The sequence below is a fragment of the Ambystoma mexicanum genome, chromosome 1p (genome assembly GCF_040938575.1).
Source record: "Ambystoma mexicanum isolate Mex_15411 chromosome 1p, UKY_AmexF1_1, whole genome shotgun sequence".
Taxonomy (NCBI): domain Eukaryota; kingdom Metazoa; phylum Chordata; class Amphibia; order Caudata; family Ambystomatidae; genus Ambystoma; species Ambystoma mexicanum.
Genome location: NC_090921.1, coordinates 416,656,643 through 416,680,935, shown reverse-complemented (window position 1 = coordinate 416,680,935; position 24,293 = coordinate 416,656,643). Strand labels below are relative to the sequence as shown.

The following is a 24,293-nucleotide window of genomic DNA, read 5'->3' as shown; positions in this document are numbered from 1 at the left end:
AGGACTGCTTTATTTTTCATTTGATGGTGGAAGCTTTCTCCCATCTTAGATTTAGGTTTAGTTTAGGCATTTGTCCACCCTGCATTTACAGTTTAATGAACACCCTTGAACTGTGATCAGTTGTGTCTGTCTTTACTGTTGCCACCATGAGTTACTTACAATATCCATTAGTGAACAAGGTGAGAAATATATAATTGTGAGCATCTAAAAGGACACCACATAAAAAGTTAGTAGTAGATGCCGTTACAATATTATATTATTGCACAAAGATGCTACATAGATGTGGCATGTATGCAAATGCCATGACAAAAATGTTATTTCTTCCATGTCGTTGACCCTCAGGTAATCCTATATGTCTTGCATTAGTTCCATGAAAGGGCTTTTTGACAGCAAACATGTCATTTTTAATTGGATTTGTGTTGCCTATGGTTTAGCTATCGTCGTACTATTGACTCATTGTCTCATGATCCATGTCATATATGGTCAACAGGGCCAAACAACAACATCTAATATTTTACCGGTATCCACAGACAAGTTGCTTGGCGGTTAGGTATACTGTCACAATGACAGGTTTTTTATTTTTTTTTAATATTCTATATTGATTCTTTATCAATAATATATTACTATAAACACAAAATGTATTTCTCTATGTCCTATGCTGTTTGATGCTATTCTGTTTTTTCCTACGAAAATGGTAATATGTTGCAATCATGGTTTATATGTTTTGTGTATTTTTTATAATACAAGGAAACGGTCATAGGCGTATTGCCACCAACCCATTATTTTATCTATACACGTCTGTATGACTATTTTGGACAGAGCTATACTTTTACTTTTTGTATTTATTTAGAATTTGGATATGTCAATTGAGCAAAGCATCACTTTTGCTCATTTAGATTGTGTGTTCAAAGTAGAAAATATAACAACCTAAAATTAAGCTTTTTATATTTTAATTACAATCTCTATGATACAGGAGACAACCAGGACGTTTTTATCTTTCACAGCATCATTGCAAATCACTCAGGACGATGAGGTATGCCAGTGCATTTTTGTGTAGATACGAATGCCTAAATTCGTGGGAGATACAATGTCATCTATACCTTTCTTCATATTGTATGGTCAACTTTTTTTTTTGTGGACATCCCATTTGTCCAATATTGAATTCCTCACAAATGTCGAATTCAGTTCCTCATCTTGCATGAAAAGCTGTTTTATGATTTCTGTGCGTTTCTGAAACCTCCTTAAATGTTTGTATGACAAGGACTGTTGATGGGTACATTGGTTAAAATGGTTTTCTTTGTGTATCAAAGTGAATCACAGGCACAAATGTCTTATGTGATGATTTTGTGTTGCCTAATTAAAGTTATTTGCCACTCTTGTTTGCTAGTGTAATCAATATGAATTAGAGTCTTCTCCATCTTCATCACATTTCATAAGGATGATATCATTATGTCAGCTCATGTTATCCGTTTCATCAGGCACAGGTCTTTATTTATCTTTAAGGGAGTTTTACTTCAAGAGGTGTGGTAAATCCAGGGAATTCGTCCACTAGCCCCCAAAGGGCAGCCACTCCCTTTGGGACTGGTGGGCCTGCTATGCTACACACCTTCCAGGGGACAGGGCAAGCGGGACCCAACTGGGAATGACACCCTTCCTATTCTTAGAGAGGCACAGCTCCACCCTACTGATAAGGTCCGACCAGACCAAAACACATGTGTGGTGTTGGTACTTTTGTTCGGAGGAGAATTACCAAACATTTCGGTGCTGGACTGCCCCAGTGCAGGACAAAGACCGATATGTTTTGGATATTTCCCCCTCTGTGAAAGCTACCGAGCTACAAAATCTGGGCAAGGCTCTCATAACCAGGACTAATGTCTGGCAGAGAGACTCCTTGTTAATTCCACTTCCTTAAAGGACATGCCATCATTTATTTCCAGAAGCCAATGTCTTCATAGGTTATTTAGGGATTGAACCAGATTACTGAAAGTGTTTGACTTTTCAATGCTAACTTTACAGTTAGCACTGACCCACTGTGATTATGGAAATGCTTTGGAGGGTCAGGGCTTCCATGTCCTTGTCCCACTAGTTCCCCAAGTAGGTTTTCTTGTATGCTTTCTGAACAGGAATCCACTTTGGACCCCTGCAGGTCTTCCTCTTTATTTCTTGGTGAACAATACCCAGCAGACACCCCTACGGCACCCATTGGTAGGGGTTTTGCCTGATGAATGCACTAGGGTGTAAATGGCTGACTCAGCCTAGCTTAGCCTGAGTTGATGTGGGGATGTGTGTACATCAGAAGACCTCTCACTTACCACTGTCACAAGCTTGGGGCTTACCTGAATCCAGTTGGAGGAAGAGTTTCTGCTGCTGCAACTCCTTCACAAGATCCAAAGACTGCTGTGCGGATTGAAGAACTGATCAATAGAGTACCTGGATAGGCAACCTCTTCTCATAGCTACAAGGGGACATTGTGCAATTGCTGTTCTTCACCCAATCTGTAGCCAGCCCCGAGTGCCTGGTGGCCTGCAGAGGTATCTTCGTGGTTCCTGAAGAAGAGTGCCCAGACATCTTGAGCCCAAGAAGTCCACCATCGTCATCTAGGTGCCGGAGGCTGTCCATGACCATTGGAAAGCCAGACTGCAGTGTATCTTCCAGAAGAGGGGGTAAAATGGCACAGTGCTGCTAGAAATCTTGAAAAAGGCACTTCAGACCCGACATTGGTCACTTTTACACAGCTGAGTAAGTCCAGTGTCACCACCTGCAGAGAAGTGTCCGCCAGTGGGTTTCCCACCACTCCACATCAAGGAAGGAGTCCTGAAGGTCCAGATTAGGTGGTGGCCCGCATAGCTCTAGTCCAAGTTGCCAGAAGCCATCGGGTCATCAGTGTTGTGGCTATAGCATCGAAGAATCAAACTGGGGCGAACTGTGAACCGACAAAACCGAACACCCACTTCTATCGTTGCCACTGCTGTCACTGAAGGTCATCAACAGAAACAAAAGAATTCATCCTCACCTCCCAAGCCTTGTCGAGGTCAACAGTGAGTTTCATCTTCGTGGGGTATCCACAGCCTGTGTAGCAATCCAACCGAGAGATTACTGCGACAGACATTTACTGCTGCATTTCCGACACTGATTGGCTCCCCTCTCCGGCTCGACAGCAACGACCCAGTTACTTCTTCCAGAAGGGTCCATCCTCGAGGGGCATCGTAGAGTAAAACTGAGAGACTCCACTAATTTGATTTCCAAGGCACCCAACGTACTGTGACGAGGAAAATGGGCTTCCTCCATCAGGGTCCATCCAGAGGTCTCTGTCACGACCCTCACTCGAGACCCCCACTGGCAAGCCCACTTGCCAGGTGGGATCAGGGCTCGGGTCTCCATTAAGGCGTGGCATCCACTCCCAAGGCTCTCTTGGAGCCAGTCCTGGTGCCTATGGCACCAGGCTCATGGCTCCTTGAAGAACATGTGTGCAGAGGACTACTTTTTCATTTGGGGCCTTCAGCCAACATGGAGGCACCCACACAGCTTGGCTTCTAGGAACCAAGCTATGCGGTATAGTGTTTTGGGTGTGGTGGTCTAGGGACTTTACCTGGACTACTTTGTTGAGGCTATTTAAACCACACCCGAACAAGAAAGCACACTTTGCATTACTTTGCAGTCTGCAACGTGACGCTCACCGTGTCCTGTGATACCCACGAGCCTCGGAGAAGCAAACCTGCAAGGAGACAAAAGGAACATTTTACCTGCAATCTCCATCTTATTATCCGCTCGCAGCTCCAGTAACCAGCTTCCTCTGTATCCGCATGCCTCCGGACTGAAAGACCTGAAAGAGGAAGGGAAAAGACAATATTAAAGAAGGCATATTAGACATTGCGAACTGCACAATAAGCTTACCTGGCTGGTTGCCTCCCGGCTGGCATCGCTCCGGAATTCCACACACGCTGGGGAAACACTGCGACCTGCAAGGAAGGAAGAAAACAGGTTAGTAAAGGCAAGACAATGCAGCGCAAAGCACTTACTTACTACATCGTAGCGCACATCATGCACCATCATTTACCGGCGAGTCTCAACTCAGCCAGTTCGCCACGCTGAATCTCCGCACACCTAAGGGAGAAAAAAAAGACATTATTAAACAAAGAAAGGCATGCAAGAATAACAACGCTCTACAAAACGGCTGCAATAAGACCTACCTGAGAGACACCAAACGGGCACGCGCCAGTGAGGTAACTTGGCCACGCACGCCCACAACAGACAACGCGTCCCTGCCAAGAAGGCAGGACGGAGAGCACGCCTAATTCCACAACAAGGTGAGGAGAGGGCCCAGGGGGGCTGAAGTCACACGGGGTGGTGGGAGGATATTTACCTCAGTCGGCCAGTCTTGAACACAGCCCTCCTGTATTTTCAGGTGGAACATTCCCCACAGACCACATCTGGGAACAAACTGGAAGGAGATACCAGCAACCAACCCGACTGAGTGGCATCCCTGTGGATACCAGGTGAGCGTAACAGTCTCAGATTCATCTTGGAACTGGCTGCCCTGTTGCTTCCCAGGTACTTTGGGGTAGTGGGACCCGTAAAGAGACAAGCAGACAATGAATATATAAGGACTGGGCATTAATATAAAAGCAAAGTATAAACGTTACCTTTTATTGTAGGTGGCCCGGGTGCGGGGGGGGGGGAGGAGGGGTGGTCGTCATCACGCAGAAATTAATTTTATCCTGAAAGGTATTCTGCCAGTGTTCTAAAGTAATCGGTCTATATTTCTACACTTGTGGTGTAAAGTAAAACAGTGTTTAGTAATTTTGGTGCATTTTATTACAATTACCAATTGGTGCATGACCACTGAGGCTAGGAATAACTGATTTCATATAGTACTGTAGATAAGGGGCTCATTAGGAGTTCCCCGGTATCCTACCGTACCTTCTCCGCCGCCCAATATCCCGGTATCACTGGGATATTACGGGCGGCAGAGATGCAGGTAACTCACCATTCTGGTGATACAGGCATTAATATGCTGGTAGGGGCCTGATTTACCATCAGGTCAGGCCTGCCAGTAGATCAGAGGCCCAACCGCAGACTTGGAGTTCCCTGGTCCGGAAAGGTGCTAGTATACGTTGGCACCAGCACCTTATTTTGGGACTGGCCAACTCGTAACAAGCCCCATTGTGTTGACTGTTGAAGTAAAGTTTCCGTTGAAGTAGAGTTTCCGGAGTACAAAGTGAGTCTTATTTATTTGTATTTATTCACCTAATCCTAATTTGATCTAATAAAAGAACTAATGTTAGCAGATAAAATAGTGTTTGGACATTCCATTGTGGGGGCTTGGGTATTCACTGTACCTAAGAACCAACCTACATCACCTCCCTTGAGTCTTAGCCTTGGCTGCTTGTCCACTGCTACACCTCGAGAGCTTTGGCAGAGGTGCCGCTTTGTCCCTACCCCAACCATATAGTGGGTGGTACCACAGACGCCCCCCTCCAGTCTTTACACCCACCATCCTAGGATTATTTTGTTATCCATTGAAATAGAGGTCTAGGAAAAAGAAGAACAGCAAAAGTCAGAGCACACCACAAATCAGGGATGCTGGAAGTCAAACGATTGTTGCCCGAGAAGAACTGCTGTTGCAGATTTACGAACCTCGATCCAATGTTGTCATGATAGTTGTCCACTATATAAAGGACTAGTGCCAGAATCTTCAGTCTTTTCCCTGTTTGGCAGAGTGAATTAGAGCCACCTCCTTTATTTACTTTGAAAACCACAGAAGCAACCTCAGAACTAACTGATTAAGAAAAAGACCCTGTTTACAGCATGTCAAGTGTGGAGAAAATAACCACCACCACCTTTGAAGCAGAAGACACTGAATTATCAGAGTGGCTTTTGCGGAAACCAAAATATATGGTATATGACCGCTTCCTGCCTTTCATTTTTAAGATGCTGAAATGCAACACAATGGGCCTCATTACGAGTCCAGCGGTAACCATGCCGGAAAAATCAGCAGGCTACCGCCGGACACGTATTACCATTCCACCTCAGTGATTCCCAGAATCACCAGGGTATTACGACCCCGATCACCCAGGAATTCCAGAGGCGGAATTCTGTAACTCCCCATTCACATGGAGTCCCATAGGACTCCATGGGGATGGGGACAATGGAAACACTGGTTCCATCTATAACAGAGCCGGTGTTTCCATTAGCGCCTGCAGGCGGGTGGTGTAAATCCCGCCAGGTCAGACCTGGCGGGAGTGACACCTCCCGCCTGCAGGACTCTTAACCAACCGGTCCGGAAACAACGGTGGTGGCGGCTTTACCGCCAACATTCTTTCCGGACCAGCAGGGTCGTAATGAGGCCTAATGACCTAGCGTAACAGCTGTTGCAAACCTTTGATACATTTTAAAAGACAAGTAGTTGGAACAAACCTGGCCATTCAAGGAAGCGCTACGGTCAAACAATGAAGCCTTCTGGGTCACCTCAACCAATGCTTGGGAATGTTTCAGTAGGAAATTTACCAAGTTCTTGCGCATTATTTATTGGCTCCAAATTTAAAAAATCTCAAGCCTTCATAAGCTTTTTGGACTGGAGTTCCATTCGAAAAACTCCTACTATAAATATCAGCACGTTTGCATTATTATGAAATATTTGATAAAAGAAAAGTATAAAAATGTAATATATAAAATGTATTTAAAAAAAGATTGAATACAGGCAATGGGGCATTTGCACACAACGTACATGAACAATTCCACTCAAGCTGCACTTCTTAAAATAAACACAATTTCAGCTTGACCTACTGTGCCCAGCAGCTCGGTCCTCATCTCGCCAGTATATCGTGCTTTTGCCTGCAAATGGACAGTTTTTGTAGCTGCTGTCCGCTCTGTGCTGGTGGTCGGGGTTCGGCCTGGGGCCAAAAACTGATTTGCCAATGCCTTTTCCGTTGGTGTGGGCTGAAAAAATAAACAAATAACAATGAAAAGAGCATATTTCTACAAAATTCTAAAACGTCTAGGCCTCGGTAGCTTCCCCAAAAATTCCAACAATAATCGGCTTAATGAAAGGCAAATATTTGGAGAACACCTGAAGGCAGATGAACTTCCAAGGTTCATCAAAGTCGTTTCAAGATCATTGGAGGTTTACTTCAAAAACAGATTATTGCGTTAGTTTTCACAGCGTTAATATCAAGCTTTCAGAATTTTGAGAAATAATTCTACGACTATGTCAGACCTTAATTGTGATACAGATGATAGGGGAATTATTGAATCCTTTGTCAAAACTGGGAACCTTGCCATGTGAGGGCAGGGAATACCACTCCTTGAAAATTGCTTTATTCTGAATGAAAGGACCCAAAAAAGCATATAAAGCTCCCATTTTATTTAGCTAGCTCAGAATGCGGTTTTCAATTTTACTGGCCATGAAATTCACAAACAAAGGTGCCTGGGCCTGCATGGATTATGATTTTTTTTATTTTTTGGGTGGCTCTGAACAGAGATGAAAGACTGCATGGGAGTAGTTATTTCGTAGAGACTGTATGGCTAACAACTGGCTTAGCCAATTATTGTGAGGACTGTTGGCAAGACAGTGAAGCTGGGGTTTTCTGCAAGGAAGTGAGGGGAATGGGAAACCGAGTAGACATATTTCTGGTGAGTGGTGATGTAACCAGAGCCCCTGAAAGAGAGGCATCTCATGAGTATTTCCTTAGATTCTCCCCCTGTATTGGTTAGGGGAAAATCCAATCACATAAGGTCAGGAATACTGTTTAGGCCAGAGAAAGAGTCACTGGAGTGACGTGCCAAGAAGCAGCAGAGAAGCCCAGAAGTACCCAGTGAAGAAAGGGACGCCGAAGCACTACACCGTTGTTTGGCGAGGGTCAGAGCATGGCGAGGTAGCCGTGTCTCCAAATAGCCGAAGTTCTGAAGCCTAGAGAGCAGGCTGAATCCTGTTGGTGGCGTGAAGCAAAGTGCTTGCTTCCCTGGGCGGGATCCAGACCCCAGGCATGTCAGAGGGGCAGGAGACCCTGATCTCCACACAGAGAAGTGGACAATGGGATTAGCATTGCGCTGACTGATGAGTTTCTGACAGTAAGAGAAACCCAGTGCGTGTGAGAGTCTGGAATCGAAAAGTGAAAGAAGAGATCCAAAAAGGGAGAACTGTGCGAAAACTGAAGTGGGAGCAAAATCCCCAAAAGTAAAGGAAAAATAGGCTTTCCAATATACCAAGAGGGTGAGAAGCATTGGGGTGGACCCCAGGCAGGAGACAGATCCAGGAGGGCTGTAGAGACCCCAGTATAAGGAAACGGAACTCTATAAAGGAGAAGGCACCTGGTTTCACAACATGTAACTGGTGGACCGTGCAGTCTGACAACTGTGCCACGACAGGGGAGCCCAATTGAAAGCAAGGAGCTGCATGATCTAATAAAGGAAAAGCTAAAAGGGCTTGGTTTAAAATGGGGATGGGAGTCCCGAAAGAAATCAAGTGAACCGTGAAGTTAACAAGTGCAACTTTTGTGAGTTTACCTTTTTGTGTTAAAGGAAATACAACTAAACCAGTTGAACAGAGGTAACCACGAGAGTCTAAGCCTGGGCGAGGGAAACCTAAGAGACTCATTGAAGAAGGGTGAACTAGAGGGCTTCTGGGTTAATAGAAAGGAGACCCGGAAAAGCCTAAAGAAATTACCAGGAAAAGGTACAGTGAACTTCTTTTGCCAAGTGAACTTTGTGCCAAGTGAACTTTTCTTCGCAGAGTGAAAGCTGAGAGACTCGTGGAACTTTATAATCCCCCCCCCCCCCCCCCCCCCGAGGGCCTTAAACTTGGGAGAAAGTCTCCATTGTCACATTAACTTACTTTGAACACAATTGAGTTGGCCAAATCCCATTGACCCTATTATTCTGTACAAGTGAAAACAACCATAGGTTTTGGCACAGACAGTATTTTGTTTTGGAATGACAGACTTGGACTTCCCTTAGTTTTCTTTCTGTTAGGGAACATTCCCATCTTAGAATTAGGGCAAGTTTTCTAACATCTTAGCTTCGCTTCATAAGCCACATAACTCTACGCTGGTACTGGAGGATTTCAACAGTTGGTTGAACAACCCACAAGATACAGAGGCCTCTCATTTGGAGCAGTTTTTCATGGACAATGATTTTGTGTTCCTTAGTAAGGGCCTGACTCATAGCTTGACATGTATTAGACGCTGCATCTGGTCTGAACCTTTTATGTTATGTTTTTCTACGACGCTGCCACATCCACCTACTACACGACCTAACACCGCTAAAAGGGGGGTGAGTAGGAACTGCATTAAAAGTAAACGCAGCTGGTCTGAATAGTGCTTGGTGGAGTCAATACCACCACTACCGAGGACGACTCCCCTCACCTTTTAGTGACAAAATACAAGGAGGCGGTATTAAAATATCTGGACAGGGTCCCACCTGTCAAATGTAAGCTTCTTCGTGAACGCCAGCCTTATCTGCTTGTAAGAAAGAAAAGAGGAAAGCAGAAAGACTAAGTCTCTTGACAACTTTATCGCCAGGAAGTTCTGCAAGCAAAAAAGTTTTTTTGACCATCAGATTCAGGCTGCTGAGAATGAATATAAGAAGTTGTTTGAAATTTTAAGAGATCGAGAAAAACCTAAATCTCCGACTGACCAGTTCCCCCAGCACAGAGGATTGCGACGCGGTGCAGAAAGCTTTTGCAGATCCTGGCGGCTCCTTCCAAAATTAGGGAAAATTTTGCCAACTCTCAACCGGCCCCCTTGACTGAGAATACATTTGAAACCAACCAGGAGCAAAGTATAGCTTTCTCTTTTAAACCCATTTTGGAAGATCTTTTTGCTAAGTTGTTAAGCAAAACGAAACCCACAACTTGCGAAGGGGAGATTCTTCCTGCAAAAATAAATTTAGAACACCTCAACATCTTCTTGCCCTTCTTGGTTCAGTTTGTAAATACAACCTTCAGGGATAGCTGTATACCTGACTCTTTAAAAAAAGATGGGCAGTGATGCCACTGTTGAAAAAATATCAGGGTTAGACCAGAGGTCTATTCTAATTATAGGCCCATTACAAATGTTTTATTCTTTATGAAGGTGGTGGACAAAGTAGCCACATCGCAACTGCAAGAACACCTGGAAAAGTCGGAAATCTTACACTCCAGATAATCGGGTTTTAGATCTGCGCATGGTACAGAAAGTGCCCTGTTGGACCTCCAGAGTGAAATGCTTAAGATCGCGGATAATAGCAAGTTCGGGCTGCTGATGCTGCTGGACTTATCAGCGGCTTTCGACCTCTTGAACCACAGTAAGTTAGTGGATCGCTTGAAAAACATTGCTGGCTGCTCCGAGAAGGCAGCCCTCTAGATTGAATCCTCTTTACATAACCGGATGTCCAAAATTATCTGGGTGAAACTAGATCAAAACCAGGAGAGGTTACAGTGTGGTGTACCAAAGGGTGCCTGCCTTTCGCCAGCTCTTTTCAACATATTCTGTCGTGCATTGTGTGAACTTCTCAACTCACTTTTAGTGAGTTTTTCAAATGATGCTGACGATACCAAACCAGACCTGGACCTCATAATTAGAATTTACAATATCATTTAGAGCTGGATGGCAAACAATGGTATGTGTCTCAACGCAGCAAAAACGGAATGATTGGTTTTTGGCTCCACCCAGGCACATGCAAAAAATGGATGGCGCTTATTCAAGCTTTGGCATTCAGAATAAGCTAGTTAATGGTGTCTCAAAAGTTAAGACCCTGGGAGGTGTTTTTGAGGCTTCACTAAACTCGGAAGCCCAAATTCAATACACTACTAATAAGGCGCAATATTTTCTAAGACTACTTAGATTAGTCAACCTCTTGGTATCAGAGGCTAACTGTACCACCATAATCAGGGCTTTGATTATGCCATGCATTGACTATTGCAGCACACTAGTGGCCAGCGTTGGCAGGGGCTGTTTGCAAAGGCTCCAAATTTTGCAGAACAATGCAGTGCGCATCATTAAAACGGGTCTCTAGAACATATCACAGAGCATCGCAAAGGTCTGCTCTGGCTTTCAGTGGCAGCCGGGATCTGCTTTAAAGTATGCACTATTGTGCACAAGTGTCTCTATGGTCAGGAGGAGCGTGGCTACAGAACCATGAGTTAAGACGTGTGCCTGAGGTGCTCCTGCAAATTCTACATGATCCGGATGAAAAGAAGCGACTGACGTCGACCACAACATTCATTTTTGAACCTGCAGCTTCATCAACGTGTAGAGAACAACGTGTGCACAATTCCGCAGTCGCAGTGGTAGGTAGAGCTGCTCGTGAGCTGGAAGCCAGAGATCCAGAACAAAGTCCTGTCGTATCATAAACAAGATGGTCGTGGCACCGAAACAAAGGATTGAGCCGACTGGCTATAATGCAGACTGAAGTGCGGCCGTGACAAGGCTGCGACTCCCCGACCGGTTGATGTACACGACCGGAACAAAGCGGGAAGTAAGCTGCCAGTACTGCATAGCGCTGCCTTGAAAGACGAACCCCTGCAAGAAATGGGAATTCACGAGTAGCTCTTAACATGGTATAATTTCATGCGGCAGAGACCGAGGCGACGCGTCCCTCGCTCTGGAGCTCCCAAAACTGTGGGAGTGACAGAGAATAATGAGAGGCATAGTCTGAAAAGCCTGGCGGACCGCTGGAATGAAGGGAGCGAGTGTACGTCCTGAAGCGAGGCTGTGGTCACAACGGCAAGGGTTGCGAGTCGGATCTACAATGTTGCCATAACAAGATAGCTACATTTCATGGTGGCAAGCACGTACCAGAGGACCACATTGGGCCGTATAGCAGATTATTACGTTGAAGTACAGTGGATTTCCTTCGATTCCGAGTAGTTGGACACAGTAAATGGCACATAACTGGAACTGCCTGGACCTGCCGAACGAAGCAAAATTGGCATACGTAGAACAGATCAGCGTATTCTATGCGTTTTGGAGGCAAAGTGGAAATGCAACACCAGGAGAGATAGGTGCATTATAGGAAGGCACGCAGCAGAGAAGTGCTGCCGTAATTACTGCCAGGTCTGGGGTAGCCACATACTGCATGCGTAGGGTTGGAACAGAAACTGTGTAGGCGGAGGCGAGAACGAGCCCCAGTGAGAGTGACTCTGCCCCACCTGGAGAGAAGACAGGGCCGGAAGCAACGAAGGGATGGGGCTCAAGCTGCTGGTTGAATGATAACACGGTCCAGAAAAGTAAGCACTGTGCAGGAAGTGGGTGAGGGGTCGGCCAGCAGGACACAAATGCAGTAGTCTGCACAAGGACTTGACCAACACTGAGCGGAAGAAGTCGCTGTAACAACCAAGAGAGCACGGCTGGAATAACTGACCTCCAGACACTAGCAGCACCCACAGTTGTGGCAGTAACTCAGCAGTAAGAGGAGCGCAAGCACTAGGAGTCTACGGTGCAGACCCCTGCCATAAGTGGGATCGACCCAAGTGATGCTAAGGTCAGAAGACTATAAAAGGCAGTTGATGGGGCTGCAAAAGGTGTTTGGGGCATCCATACTGAATAGTGTGGTGGAAGAGTCACGAGAGGCCTGGCAGACGAAATAAGGATTAGCTACGGCGTTGGACATTGCGCGCCTCAGGCTGCAATTAGAGATGGTGCAAATAGCATAGATTGCGACGAGAGTGGTCGAAATATGTGCATGGCATGCACTGTTAGCTACTGACTCTACAGCAAGGAATAAAGACTCTGGAAGCAAGAGAGACAAGGGCAAGTGAGAAGAAGACTCTGGAGGGTTGGCACACAAGGGGCATCACTGCACAGAATACAGAGTGCATTCCTGGTCCAGCACAGTGGCAGACAGCTGGTGACACAGTGAGAACTCTGTATTAAGAGGACTCTGCGGGGTGGAGTCTCGACAATGATGACTAAAGCAAACAAAGGCAAAGCGAAACAGTCATCCCAGGATGAGTTTTTCCAGGCCTAACCAGGTGACCGAGAGCACCAAGATGTAGGCGAACGAGGCATGTGAGTCGGACTTGCCAGAGGATAGAAGCAAATATTGGCTGCAATAGCGGAATTGAAAACGTCGCTAGAATTCAAGATAGATGCGATGCAAATAGACATAAACCTCCTGAGACAAGACGTCATAACATTGTCTGAATGTACAGGGATGTTGGAGAAGGAGGTGAAAGCCAATACTAGAAGTTGCAAAGACAACTCTCAGGAGGTCGTCTTGAAACAACAAGTGCAGAACCTAGAGAATAGGGTGGAAGAGGCAGAAGGACGTGCACGGAGGAACAATGGGCTGCTTATTGGACTCCCTGAGGGCGAAGGAGGACAGAACCCAACCAACTATGTGGAGGACATGTTCCTGCAAGAGATAGGTGCTGGAGCGCTCACCCAAGGGTTCACAGTGGAGAGGGCGCATAGGGCCCTGACGAGGAGACCGCCACCTAGAGCCCCGCCCCGACCGATAATTGCAAAGATATTGAACTATAAGGACAGAGAGAATCCTGGAACACTTCCTTAAGGGTGGTACCCTCAGTCGGGGATCAGCGACCATCAAAGTGTACCCGGATTACATGTTTTTGGTGCAAAAACAGAGGATGAGTTATGGAACTGTGAAAAGAAGACTACGCAAGGCCAACCTCAAATATATGTCGCTGTACCCGGCAAAGATGAAGGCGATACATAAGGATTGTGCTTTCTTCTTCAAGACCCCAGAGGAGGTGAATGACTGGATGGACTTGCAGAACATGCCGAAAGAGCGACGAGACCGAGCAGTGGAAGGAGTGATAAGGCAAGCTGCAATAGGGGTTTAATGTAAATTGTAACTTGATTAAGGCCGATATATGTTGTGGCAATAGAGTCACTGGAACTTTTTAGTAACTACGTTTTTTGTTGTTGGCAATACGCAGGAAGCACATGTGCTACATAGTATTTTGTGGCGCTCAGTATCACTCTTCGCCCACGTTAGGTTAGTTAGTTAGGATACTTGTAGTACAGTATCCTCCTGCTGCACTCAAGAGTACCAGCAATGGGCCGGGAAAAGGGTGAGAAGCGGTGATGCACGAGATTCAGTTTTGGAGCTGGGCAAATGTTGGGGATAGTTGCGGAGGGGCAGTTTTGGGAGTTCTTTCGAGGGTTGGCCTACAGATACGCGCCACAGAATGGGAAGGGTAAATTGGTAAAGGGCAAAGGGGAAGGCATAGTTGGGAAGAATGGGTGAACTCAGAATAGTGACCTGGAATGTAAGGGGCTTGAACAGTTACATTAAAAGAAATAGGGTTGTTACTTATTTGAAACAACAGAAAATAGATATGCTGCAAGAAACCCACCTGACCAAAGAGAAACAAGACACAATCACACGGAAACGGAAGGGAACAACTCTAGGCGCAACCTACTCGTCGTATGCCAGAGGAGTATTGATCTGGATAGCACCACATGTTCCATTCACGCTTCTAGGGATGTATGGAGGGCGAAACACCCACAAGCTCGAGTATACTCACATTATTTCGCCCCACAGAACCTACACACAGGGCTAGATTATGTGTTTGCAAGGGAGGAAATCATACATGAGATCACAGCGGCTGAGTACAAAGCTAGGGTCCTGTCGGATCATGCCCCCTCTGGGTGTGACGTGGCAGGTACTTCCCCACACGAGCCAGAATCCTGACCTGGAGACTGAGGGTGGAGGCATTGAAAGACACAGGGTTTAGAGAGGACCTGAGGGTGGATGTAAAAGAGTACTTCGAACATAATACTGGCAGTGTGAACTCAGCTGGGACTCTGTGGGAGGCCCTTAAGGGGGTGGTGAGAGGGGCTGCTATGGCCAAGACAAAGGGTATGCAAGAGGTCATATCATGACCTGCAGAAAGTGGAAAAGAAACTAGAAACAGTTATGCAAAAGGGCAATAGATCCCCAGAGGAGGCTGAGGAAGTATCCCGGTTGCAGAAGGAGTGTAGGGATCGCTGGGACCGGCTAGGCAATCTGAGTTATAAGAAACACGTTGAGAGACAGCATGCGGAAGGGGAAAAGCCAGACAGATCGTTAGCCTGGTTATACAACTCTCGGCAGCCGATAAGGGCGATGAAGGGGAGGGAGGGACAGTTGCTAGAGACTCCAGAAGGAGTGAATGAATGTTTCCACGAGTACTATAGGCGGCTGTATGAAGACTCCGGGGAGACAGAGGGGTTTAATTTACAGGAGGCACTCTGAGATTGGGCGTCCTAATCTTGGTAAAGAAAAAAAGAGATAGTCTCGAGCTGCTGATCACGTTAGAGGAGTATGTGGTAAAGGGACTGCCTACGAATAAAGTGTCTGGAGCTTATGGGCTCCCTGGTGAATTTTATAAAGTATATATGGCAGAGGTACTTCTTTCACTATTAGAGATGTTTAATGAGGCGCTACAGGTAGGGAGACTGCCAGAAGCGATAATTATTCCACTGCTCAAACCAAATAAGCCGGATACAGACTATGGATCTTATAGACCCCTCTCACTGCTTAACCAAGATGTGAAGATTCTTACTGCAGTCATGGCAAAAAGGTTAAAACCAGTGATATGCAAACTCGTACACTCAGATCAGACGGGATATGATCCACATAGAAATATAATTTGCGGCGGCTACATCATATTATCGACTATACCCAGAGAGTATCACAGGAAGTGGCGGCAGTTTCACTTGCCGCGGTAAAAGTATTTGATTCCGTCAAATGGCCCGGGTTGCTAGCAGTCCTAGAAGAATATGGGATGGGACCCAAATATATTAAGTGGGTGTAGGTGCGGATGCTGTACAGTGCACCATTGCTAAGGGTCAAGACGGGCTCCATTATGTCCAAGCAGTGGCAGTTAGGTAAGGGCACAAGACAAGGATGCCCCTAGTTTCCGATGCTCTTTATATTGGCACTGGAGCCGTTGGCGGTATATCTGAGGGAAGAATATGAAGAGGCCGATATCAGCACTGGGGCGAACAACACCCGATTTCAATGTATGCCGATGATACGGGCAGCACCCGGAAGATAATCTGCATATTAAACTAGATGTGCTGGCACAATACGCAGCGCTATCGGGTATAACGGTTAATCTGCAGAAGGGAATAGTTTCTTACCTGTAACTCCATTTCTCCAGCATTGGTATCTTTCATGGATTCACATGCTTAGAATATTCCCGTCGTCAGACTGGGACCCTCGGTACACATATATAGCCTTTTCCCATAGGAAAACTTCTGACACTTTTGTGTCCTATCTACGTCCTTTTAGGACCCGCCTACGCATGCTCCGTAGGCCGTCCCAGTATAAGAGGCCCGCCCCCGCGGCTCACCTTCAGATTTCGGCCCCTCCAAAGTAGGAAGGGTTAAACTTATCAAGCAAATACATTGCATTCCGGGGAGGCTGGCGGGCGCATGTGAATCCATGAAAGATACCAATGCTGGAGAAATGGAGTTACAGGTAAGAAACTATTCCCTTCTCCAGCATTGGATCTTTCATGGATTCACATGCTTAGAATAGATTGTATAGCAGTAACACCTGAAACGGCGGTGGGAATGTAATGTAATATACCCTCACCATAATACACAATACATATGTACAGCAGGAATAAGTTAACTCGTATAACCTTACCCACATAAAGTATACTGTCATCAAAAGGTAGAAAACCGACTCTCCACAGCGTGGAGCTTACCTTACTGAAACAGATGGCGCAGGACAGCTCTTCCCATCTGCACCTCGTCCGCATGCTGCCTGGCAAGGCAGTAGTGGCGGGTAAACGTGTGGGGCACTGACCATGCCGCAGCCTGGCATATGTCTGTCAGCGGAATTCCTGCCCATAATGCTGCTGAGGACGACGTTGATCTTGTAGAATGGGCTCTAGTATGCCCTTGCAGCGGCCTTCCGGCCTTGAAGTGGCAAAACGCAATCGTCGATGAGACCCATCGAGCCAATCCTTGTTTAGAGATTGCTTTTCCCCTCGTCGACGGACCATATGCGATGAACAGTTGTCGAGTAGACCCGAGTTCCTGTGTACGATGTAAGTAAAATTTCAGAGCCCTCTTAACGTCCAAGGTATGAAGAGCTTTTTCTGCTGCCGATGATGGGGTCGCGAAGAAAGTAGGGAGAACAATGGACGAGTGTTTGTGATACACTGTCGGAACTTTTGGGACGAACGTAGGATTAGTTGCCAGGACCACCTTGTCCTTAAAGAATCTCAAGTATGGCGGGTCTACGACCAGCGCTTGCAGTTCCGAGAATCTCCTAGCTGATGTGATAGCAATTAAGAATGCCAACTTCCACAATATGAATTTCATGTCCGACGTGGCCATAGGCTCAAAGGGCGGTTTCATTAAGCCTGCCAACACTGTGTTGAGACTCCAAGTTGGAGGGAAACGTTTCACCGGGGGAAAGGTTCGAATTAAACCCCTCATGAAGTGTTTCACCAGTCTGTCGCTGAATAGAGGAGACGACTGTCTCTTCCTCGTGAACCTCGAGATGGCCGCCAGGTGCACCTTTATCGATGTGAAGGATAAACCACCCTCCGCCAAGAGAAGCAGGTAAGGTAGAACTTGTTCCGGCGTCACCGTCAACGGTTGTAGGCCTTGCTGTCCTCGAACACCATTCACAGAACCTCCGCCACTTATAGGTGTAAGATTTGTTGGTAGAAGGGGCTCGAGCCGCCTGCAGAATTTTTTGACAATCCTCCGAAACGTCTAAAGCACCGAACTCGGAAAAGTCAGGAGCCAGGCTGCAAGGTTGAGACTGTCCAGGTCGTGATGCCACACCGTGCCTTTGTCCCAGGATAGTAGGTTCGGGACTCTCGGAAACGCTATTGGATGTTCCAGCGACAGGTGAAGCAGGTCGGAGAACCACGGTTGCCGCGGCCAATACGGTGCCACTAGAATTACCCGGCAACTGTATCTGCGTATCCACTGTACTGTCCTCCGTATGAGGGGGAACGGAGGAAAAGCATAAAGGAACATGTCCGTCCATGGGAAGGAGAATGCCTCCCCCATGGAACCCTCCTGAGGCCATCTGCTTGCGAATTGCTCGCATTTCTTGTTGTCCTTGGTTGCGAAAGCGTCCAGAGGGGGGAGACCCCATTTCTCGAACACTTTAATCAGCTGAACTGCGTTCATTTCCCATTCGTGTATCTGGGCCATGCTTCTGCTGAGGGAATCTGCTTGCGAATTCCTCACTCCCGGGAGATGGTAAGCCACAATGGAAATCCCGTGCCTCAATGCCCAATGCCATGTTTTCTGGGCCTCTATGGAAAGAGTTCTTGATCGCGTCCCTCCTTGTTTTTTCAAATAAAACATGGCCGTCGTATTGTCGGTCAGTACTCTTACTCGCGATCCCTTGATGTGTGGTAGGAATGCCTTCAAGGCCCATCGTACTGCTCTGAGCTCTAACACGTTTATGTGTAGGAGTGACTCCGTTGGAGACCAGCGACCTTGCGTTTGAAGAGTACCCATGTGAGCTCCCCATCCGGTTAGGGACGCATCCGTGACTATGGTTCGCTGAAACTCCGGTTCCTGTAGGGGTACACCGTTGTTCAGATTGTGGAAACTCTGCCACCACTGAAGGGTCCGAAGCAGCTCGTCGTCGTCGATGGTTATCTTGTCTGACCACGATCCTTCGGCCTACGTCCATCGGTCCGCGAGGAATTCCTGGACTGGCCTCATGAATAGGCGACAGTTTGCCACCAGATGGATGCAGGATGCCATGGCCCCTAGGACCGAAACGTATTTCCTCACTGAGAGCCTGGTGGTTTGTCGTAGTCGGCTCGCCAGCTGATTGAGTTTTGCGGTTCTGTCGAGAGAAGGCTTCACTAGCCCTAACTGGGTCTCGAACTGTGCCCCCAGGAACACCAACGTTCTCGATGGCCGCAGAGAGGATTTCTCAAAGTTTATGGCAAATCCCAGCTGTTGCAGAAGCTGCATGGTGGCTTGCAAACTTGTGTTGGTCGACGCTGGGGAGGATCCCCTTACCAGCTAGTCGTCGAGGTATGGGTATACGTGGTGGCCTTGCTTCCTTAGCCAGGCCGCTACTGGGGCCAGGCATTTCGTGAACGTTCTGGGGGAGGTCTTGAGCCCAAAGGGAAGAACCGTGAACTGGTAGTGAGTCCGCCCTATTACAAATCTCAGGAATTTCCTGTGTTTCCGACACATTGGAATATGGAAGTACGCGTCACGTAAATCCAGGGACGCTAGAAAATCCCCTTCTTGAACAGCGCGAATCACTTCCTGCAGCGTGAGCATTTTGAATTTTAGGCTCTTTAAAGACTTGTTGAGATCGCGTAAGTCTAAAATGGGACGCCATTTGCCGTTCGGCTTTTTTACGACGAAGTATCTTGAGTAGACTCCTTGACCTCTCTGTGATGTTGGAACTAATTATATCACGCCCTTTGCTAACATGAGTGTTACCTCTTGTTGCAGTATCCTCAGATGGGAATGAGCGGTGAACGCAGGTGGAATGTGCGGAGGGCTGTGCTTGAATTGCAGAGAGTGCCCGTTCCTTACAGTGTCCAGCACCCATTGATCTGTCGTTATTCGTTCCCATTCGTCGACATATGCGGACACTCTTCCCCCCAGAACGGTGTGTTGACTGTCACTGCTGATCTTTATTTTGTTTGTCTCTCGACGACGACGGATAGGATGGTCTCTTCCTGGACGTCTGGAAGTTCCGGCGTCGGTTTGCCGTTTGGGAAGCACGCCTGTATCCCTGCGAGGGGTAAGCCGACCTGCCAAAGGATCTGTCTCCAGACGCAGAGAATCTGGAATTACCTGAAGCCCCTCTAAAGGGACGAAAAGACTTGTAGCTTCGGCCACTCTGGAGGGCACCCAATGAATGTGCAGTGTCCGAGTCCTCTTTCATTCCCTTTAGGGCCTCGTCTACCTTCTCTCCGAATAGAAGGTCTCCCTCAAAAGGCATATCTAATACTTTGTATTGTACCTCTGGTCTGAAGTAGGTACACTTGAGCCATGACTGTCGTAATACGACCCCATTATTGACTTGCTTGAAGCCTGACTCAGCGAGGTCCACCGCGATGTTTATTGCGTGATTGGAGGCTTCCTCACCCTCTCGGACAAGTAACATCGCTGCCTTCCTATGCTCTTCCGGAAGATGATCCAGCAACGGCGCTAGCCTGTGCCACATCTCTCTGTCGTATCTGGCTACAATAGCCAGAGAGTTTGCGGCCTTTACTGTGGTTGCTCCCACGGATAGCACTTTTTTGCCCAAGGCATCCTGGCGTCTTGCTTCGTTTTCAGGCGGAGTCGTGCACTTGTGCTGGGCCTTCGCCTTCCTCGCCGCTGCCGCCGACACCACCGATTCTGGCGTTGGTTGGGAGGATAAACACTTGGGGGTAGACTCTGGAGCCTTAAACTTTTTCTCGAGGCGTCCTTTCACTGCCGGCTCCGAAAAGGGGTGACGCATTGTCTGCAACCCCTCCTTCCACACGTGGTCTAGTATTGGTATTGAGAACACAGACCTCCTTCTCTTACCCATGTGGTCGAACAGTCCTTTTTCTGTTCTTCCTGGGACAAACCAAATTCCTTACACGCCTTCTCCATCATAGAATGGAATGATGCAATGTCGTCCGGAGGGGACGGGTGAGCTGGGCTTCTTGGGGTTTCTAACTCCACCTCCGACTCCCAGGTTGGATCCCTGGAGGGGGATGATGAGATATCCGACATGGCTCCCCTGTCAGACTACGAATCTGGCAGCTCACCTTCTTCTTGGGGTGCCAGTGCTGAGATTGGCGTGCGTAAGTGCGTCGGTGGACGGGACGGGCCCGGCTCGTCGACGGGTGACTGTGGCAGGTTTACCTGAGGTAGTCTCTGGTCCAACGACTGTACCAAAGACTGAAGCGTGGACAGAATTTCCAACGACAAAACAGATTGAGGATTGAGAAGAGGGGCAGATACCGGTATACCGGATCCCCTCTTCGACGACTTGTCAACCACTCGTAGCCCGAGGTCTGTCGGGCCAGCTATTCTCCCGCTCTCGTCCTCCCCCGAGGACAGCGACACAGCCTGTTCTTGTATCTGGGGGGATCGGATCAAAAACTTCAGGCCTCCAGGCTTCCTGTAGAACCCCCGTTGACGAGGCCACCGTCGCAGTCGTTGTCGGTGGGACGGTGGATACCACATGCATCAGTGGCAGGGTGGAGGCCGATGACTGGACCGCCGTCGACGACGGTGACTTAGCAAGTGGTTTAGGCGGTCCCGCCTTTTCCACACTTGGCCTGCCTTTACTTGACTCTCGACTCGAGGTCGATCTATGGTGATCGCCCGAGGAGGATTTCGGCCTTTCCTTGTCATACTTTTTTGATGAAGGTGACAATTTTTTCGACGAGGATTCTCTAGCTGAATGACTCCGAGATGACTCTTTTTCCGTCGGTCGAGATTTCTTCGCCAGTGGTTCCGACGAGGCAGTGCGGTGTGATGTTTTCGCCTATTGTGAGGAGCCTACTTCCGAAGGGGGGTATGCCCCGCTCCATCATTCAGCCATGCCACCAGCCGTCGATTTCGGTCTTTGAGGGTCTTTTGAGAAAACCCTTTGCATATGTCGCAGTTATCAGCCGAATGATGAGGGTGGAGGCAGTATATACAATCCATATGTCCGTCCCCCTCGTAAACTTTTTTCAAGCTGCACGTCGCGCATGGACGGAACAGCGCTTTTCCTGACATGGAGGAAAATTTTCCTCGAACTCCAACTCCAGTACACAACCTTGTACAAAATAGTAAGACGACGCGAGGAGATCCCACTACTTTGGAGACGGTTGAAATCTGAAGGGGAGCCGCGGGGGCGGGCCTCTTATACTGGGTCGGCCTACGGAGCATGCGTAGGCGGGTCCTAAAAGGACATAGATAGGACACAAAAGTGTCGGAAGTTTTCCTATAGGAAAAGGCTATATATGTGTACCGAGGGTCCCAGTCTGACGACGGGGAATATTCTAAGCATGTGAATCCATGAAAGATCCAATGCTGGAGAAGTCAAGTTTATACCCCTTGGGAGAGTACGTAGGGAGGCCCATACACAGGCTTCTGGTACTCCCGATAAAATGGGAATCAGAGACGTTTCCGTACCTGGGGATAGATGTATACCGCGGCCCTAAGCTAGAACATAGGCATAACACGGAGACGGCGGCAGCCAGAATCGAGAAGAGCGTGGCATTCTGGACGAGGTTACTATTATCCATGATGGGACGAGGGGCTTTGCTTAAAATGGTAGTACTACCAAGACTACTACACTATTTCGCGAAATATTCTGTACATAATACCAAAAAGGGTTTTTGCAAAAGTACAATGTAGATGTAGGGGATTCCGCTGGCATCATTCAAGGAATAGAGTACCTTTGTGGGAACTGCAGAACCCAAACGAACTAGGAGGTATTAAATTGCCCAATTTTGAAGTATATTATCTGGCTAGTCAGCTCCAATTTGTGGCCAAGTGGCTATCAGAGGAACAGACACCTGAATCTAGATTGCTGCGGGAGGAAAGTGCACTGTACTTCCTGAATTAAATAATATGGCTACCCAATCGGCAAGTATATAGTGAGCATCTACTACTACGCCTGGGAAATACGGTTTGGCGTAAGGCTCGTCTAATGATGAACCATCCTACTCCATGCTCCCCGCAGATGCCACTGGTGGCGCTGGAAGGGGTAGACGACCAGGTTTGGCTGAACGTCAAGGGGAGATGGGAGCCTGTGGGAATAGCGGCAGTTGGAGATGTACTGGAGGAAGGGAAGCCCAAGGATTTTGAGGACTTGGTTGCGCACACAGGGTTGCATCCGGGACAATATATCACATACTCTCGACTCCTAAAGACCATGAAAGATAAGTGGCAGGGTGCCGAACTGGTCCCACAAGGGGCAGGGGTCATAGAAACATTCTATGATGTGGCAGAAGGGGGACATGAGGTCTCCCGGATATATGAGCCATTGATAACTAAGGTGGGAAAGGAGGTAATTCACATAAAACGGAGTTGGGAGGCAGAGTGGGGGAACCATTGTCGGACGGGATGTGGCACAGAGTGCAATGATACAACAAAACGGTGTCCAGAAACGTACGATTTGAGAAAATTCAACTATACGTGACCCACAGGGCATACATAACCCCATATAAAATAGCTCAATTCAATCGAGCTGGGGTGCAGGTGTGGCCAAAGTGCGGGATGGTGAACGTGGAGATGGTGCATATGTTCTGGTCATGCGTAGAGATAAGCAAATTCTGGGGAGAAGTGGCCCACATAATGGTGAGAATAGAAATTACTCTGGATGTGGGATCCCCTTGGGTGTGTTTGTCGGGTGGCTTCCCAAGGCCTAGGAGAGCCAAGCATGTGAGTAAATTAAATGATCTAGCATATATACTGGCTAAACGCAGGATTGCAATGAGTTAGAAGGCACAGACGCGACCGTCCGCACAAGGATGGTGGAGAGATCTAGTGAAATGGGCTAACACGGAAACAGTTGTGTTGCAAGAAGCAAGACGGCAGAACGAAGATTTGGGGAGGGCAGTGGGTTGGAGGCAATTGGTTGCTGCTTTGTTTGTTGTGCTTTGAGCAAGTACCCCAGGACGGAGCCGAGTCCAGGTGTGAGGATGATAGTCGCAGTACAACCGTGAGATGAAAGGGATAATGGAGGTGGAATGCGAAGTGGCCCGAGTAGGGCAGGGGCAGCTGTGGTAGGGGGGGAAAAAAGCATATAAATGGTTGTATACGTGGTGTTCAGTAATGGTTTGTGAATGTAAATGGTTATATGTAAAAACTAATCAAAATGGTTTAAAAAGAAATTAAAATAAAAAAAAAAGTCGCGTCTATGGTCAGGTGGCTAGTTACCTCCCAAGAGAGTAACCAGATACAGCGACTTTGTTGCCATCCAGAAGAGTAGACGAGTGAATGGCCTGGGGAAATTGTGCTAAAAGATTTATCCGCAGAGAGAAATCATTTAGCTTTTAGGAAAAGACTGAAGACAGTTCTTTTTGATCAGTGTCTCTCGCTCTAGGCTTTTTTTTCTCACCTCTGCTTCTTGCACCCTGATGCCTGCGGGCTTTCGGTGCATTTTAAATATAAAAATAAATTAAATAACTAAATAAATAAGTTAGGCGTTACACAATCCAAGCCATTGAGAATAAAAGTTTTCAAACTGCGATTCACGTGTCTGTCGTCTCTTGATACCTTGATACCAAGTACTATTAATATTATCCTAGATGTTCTATCATATGAAGGGTTACTGTTAAAGATTATTATTCTTGCAGGTTTCCTTCCATTGACATCAATAGAACCCAAAGCTATTTGCTAGGACTTCAACTCTAACATGACCTATCAGTTTAAGTA

The 24,293-nt window shown here is 47.3% G+C and overlaps 1 protein-coding gene across 1 annotated transcript in view; it reads right to left on the bottom strand.

Annotated features, from left to right (window-relative positions):
* The window catches only part of USE1 (unconventional SNARE in the ER 1), a 273,173-nt gene that overhangs the window by 96,155 nt on the left and 152,725 nt on the right, over positions 1-24,293 (bottom strand). The window contains exon 4 of the mRNA XM_069649226.1: positions 6,787-6,939. Coding sequence (XP_069505327.1) covers positions 6,787-6,939 — 153 coding nt within the window. The remainder of the gene's footprint in view (positions 1-6,786; positions 6,940-24,293) is intronic.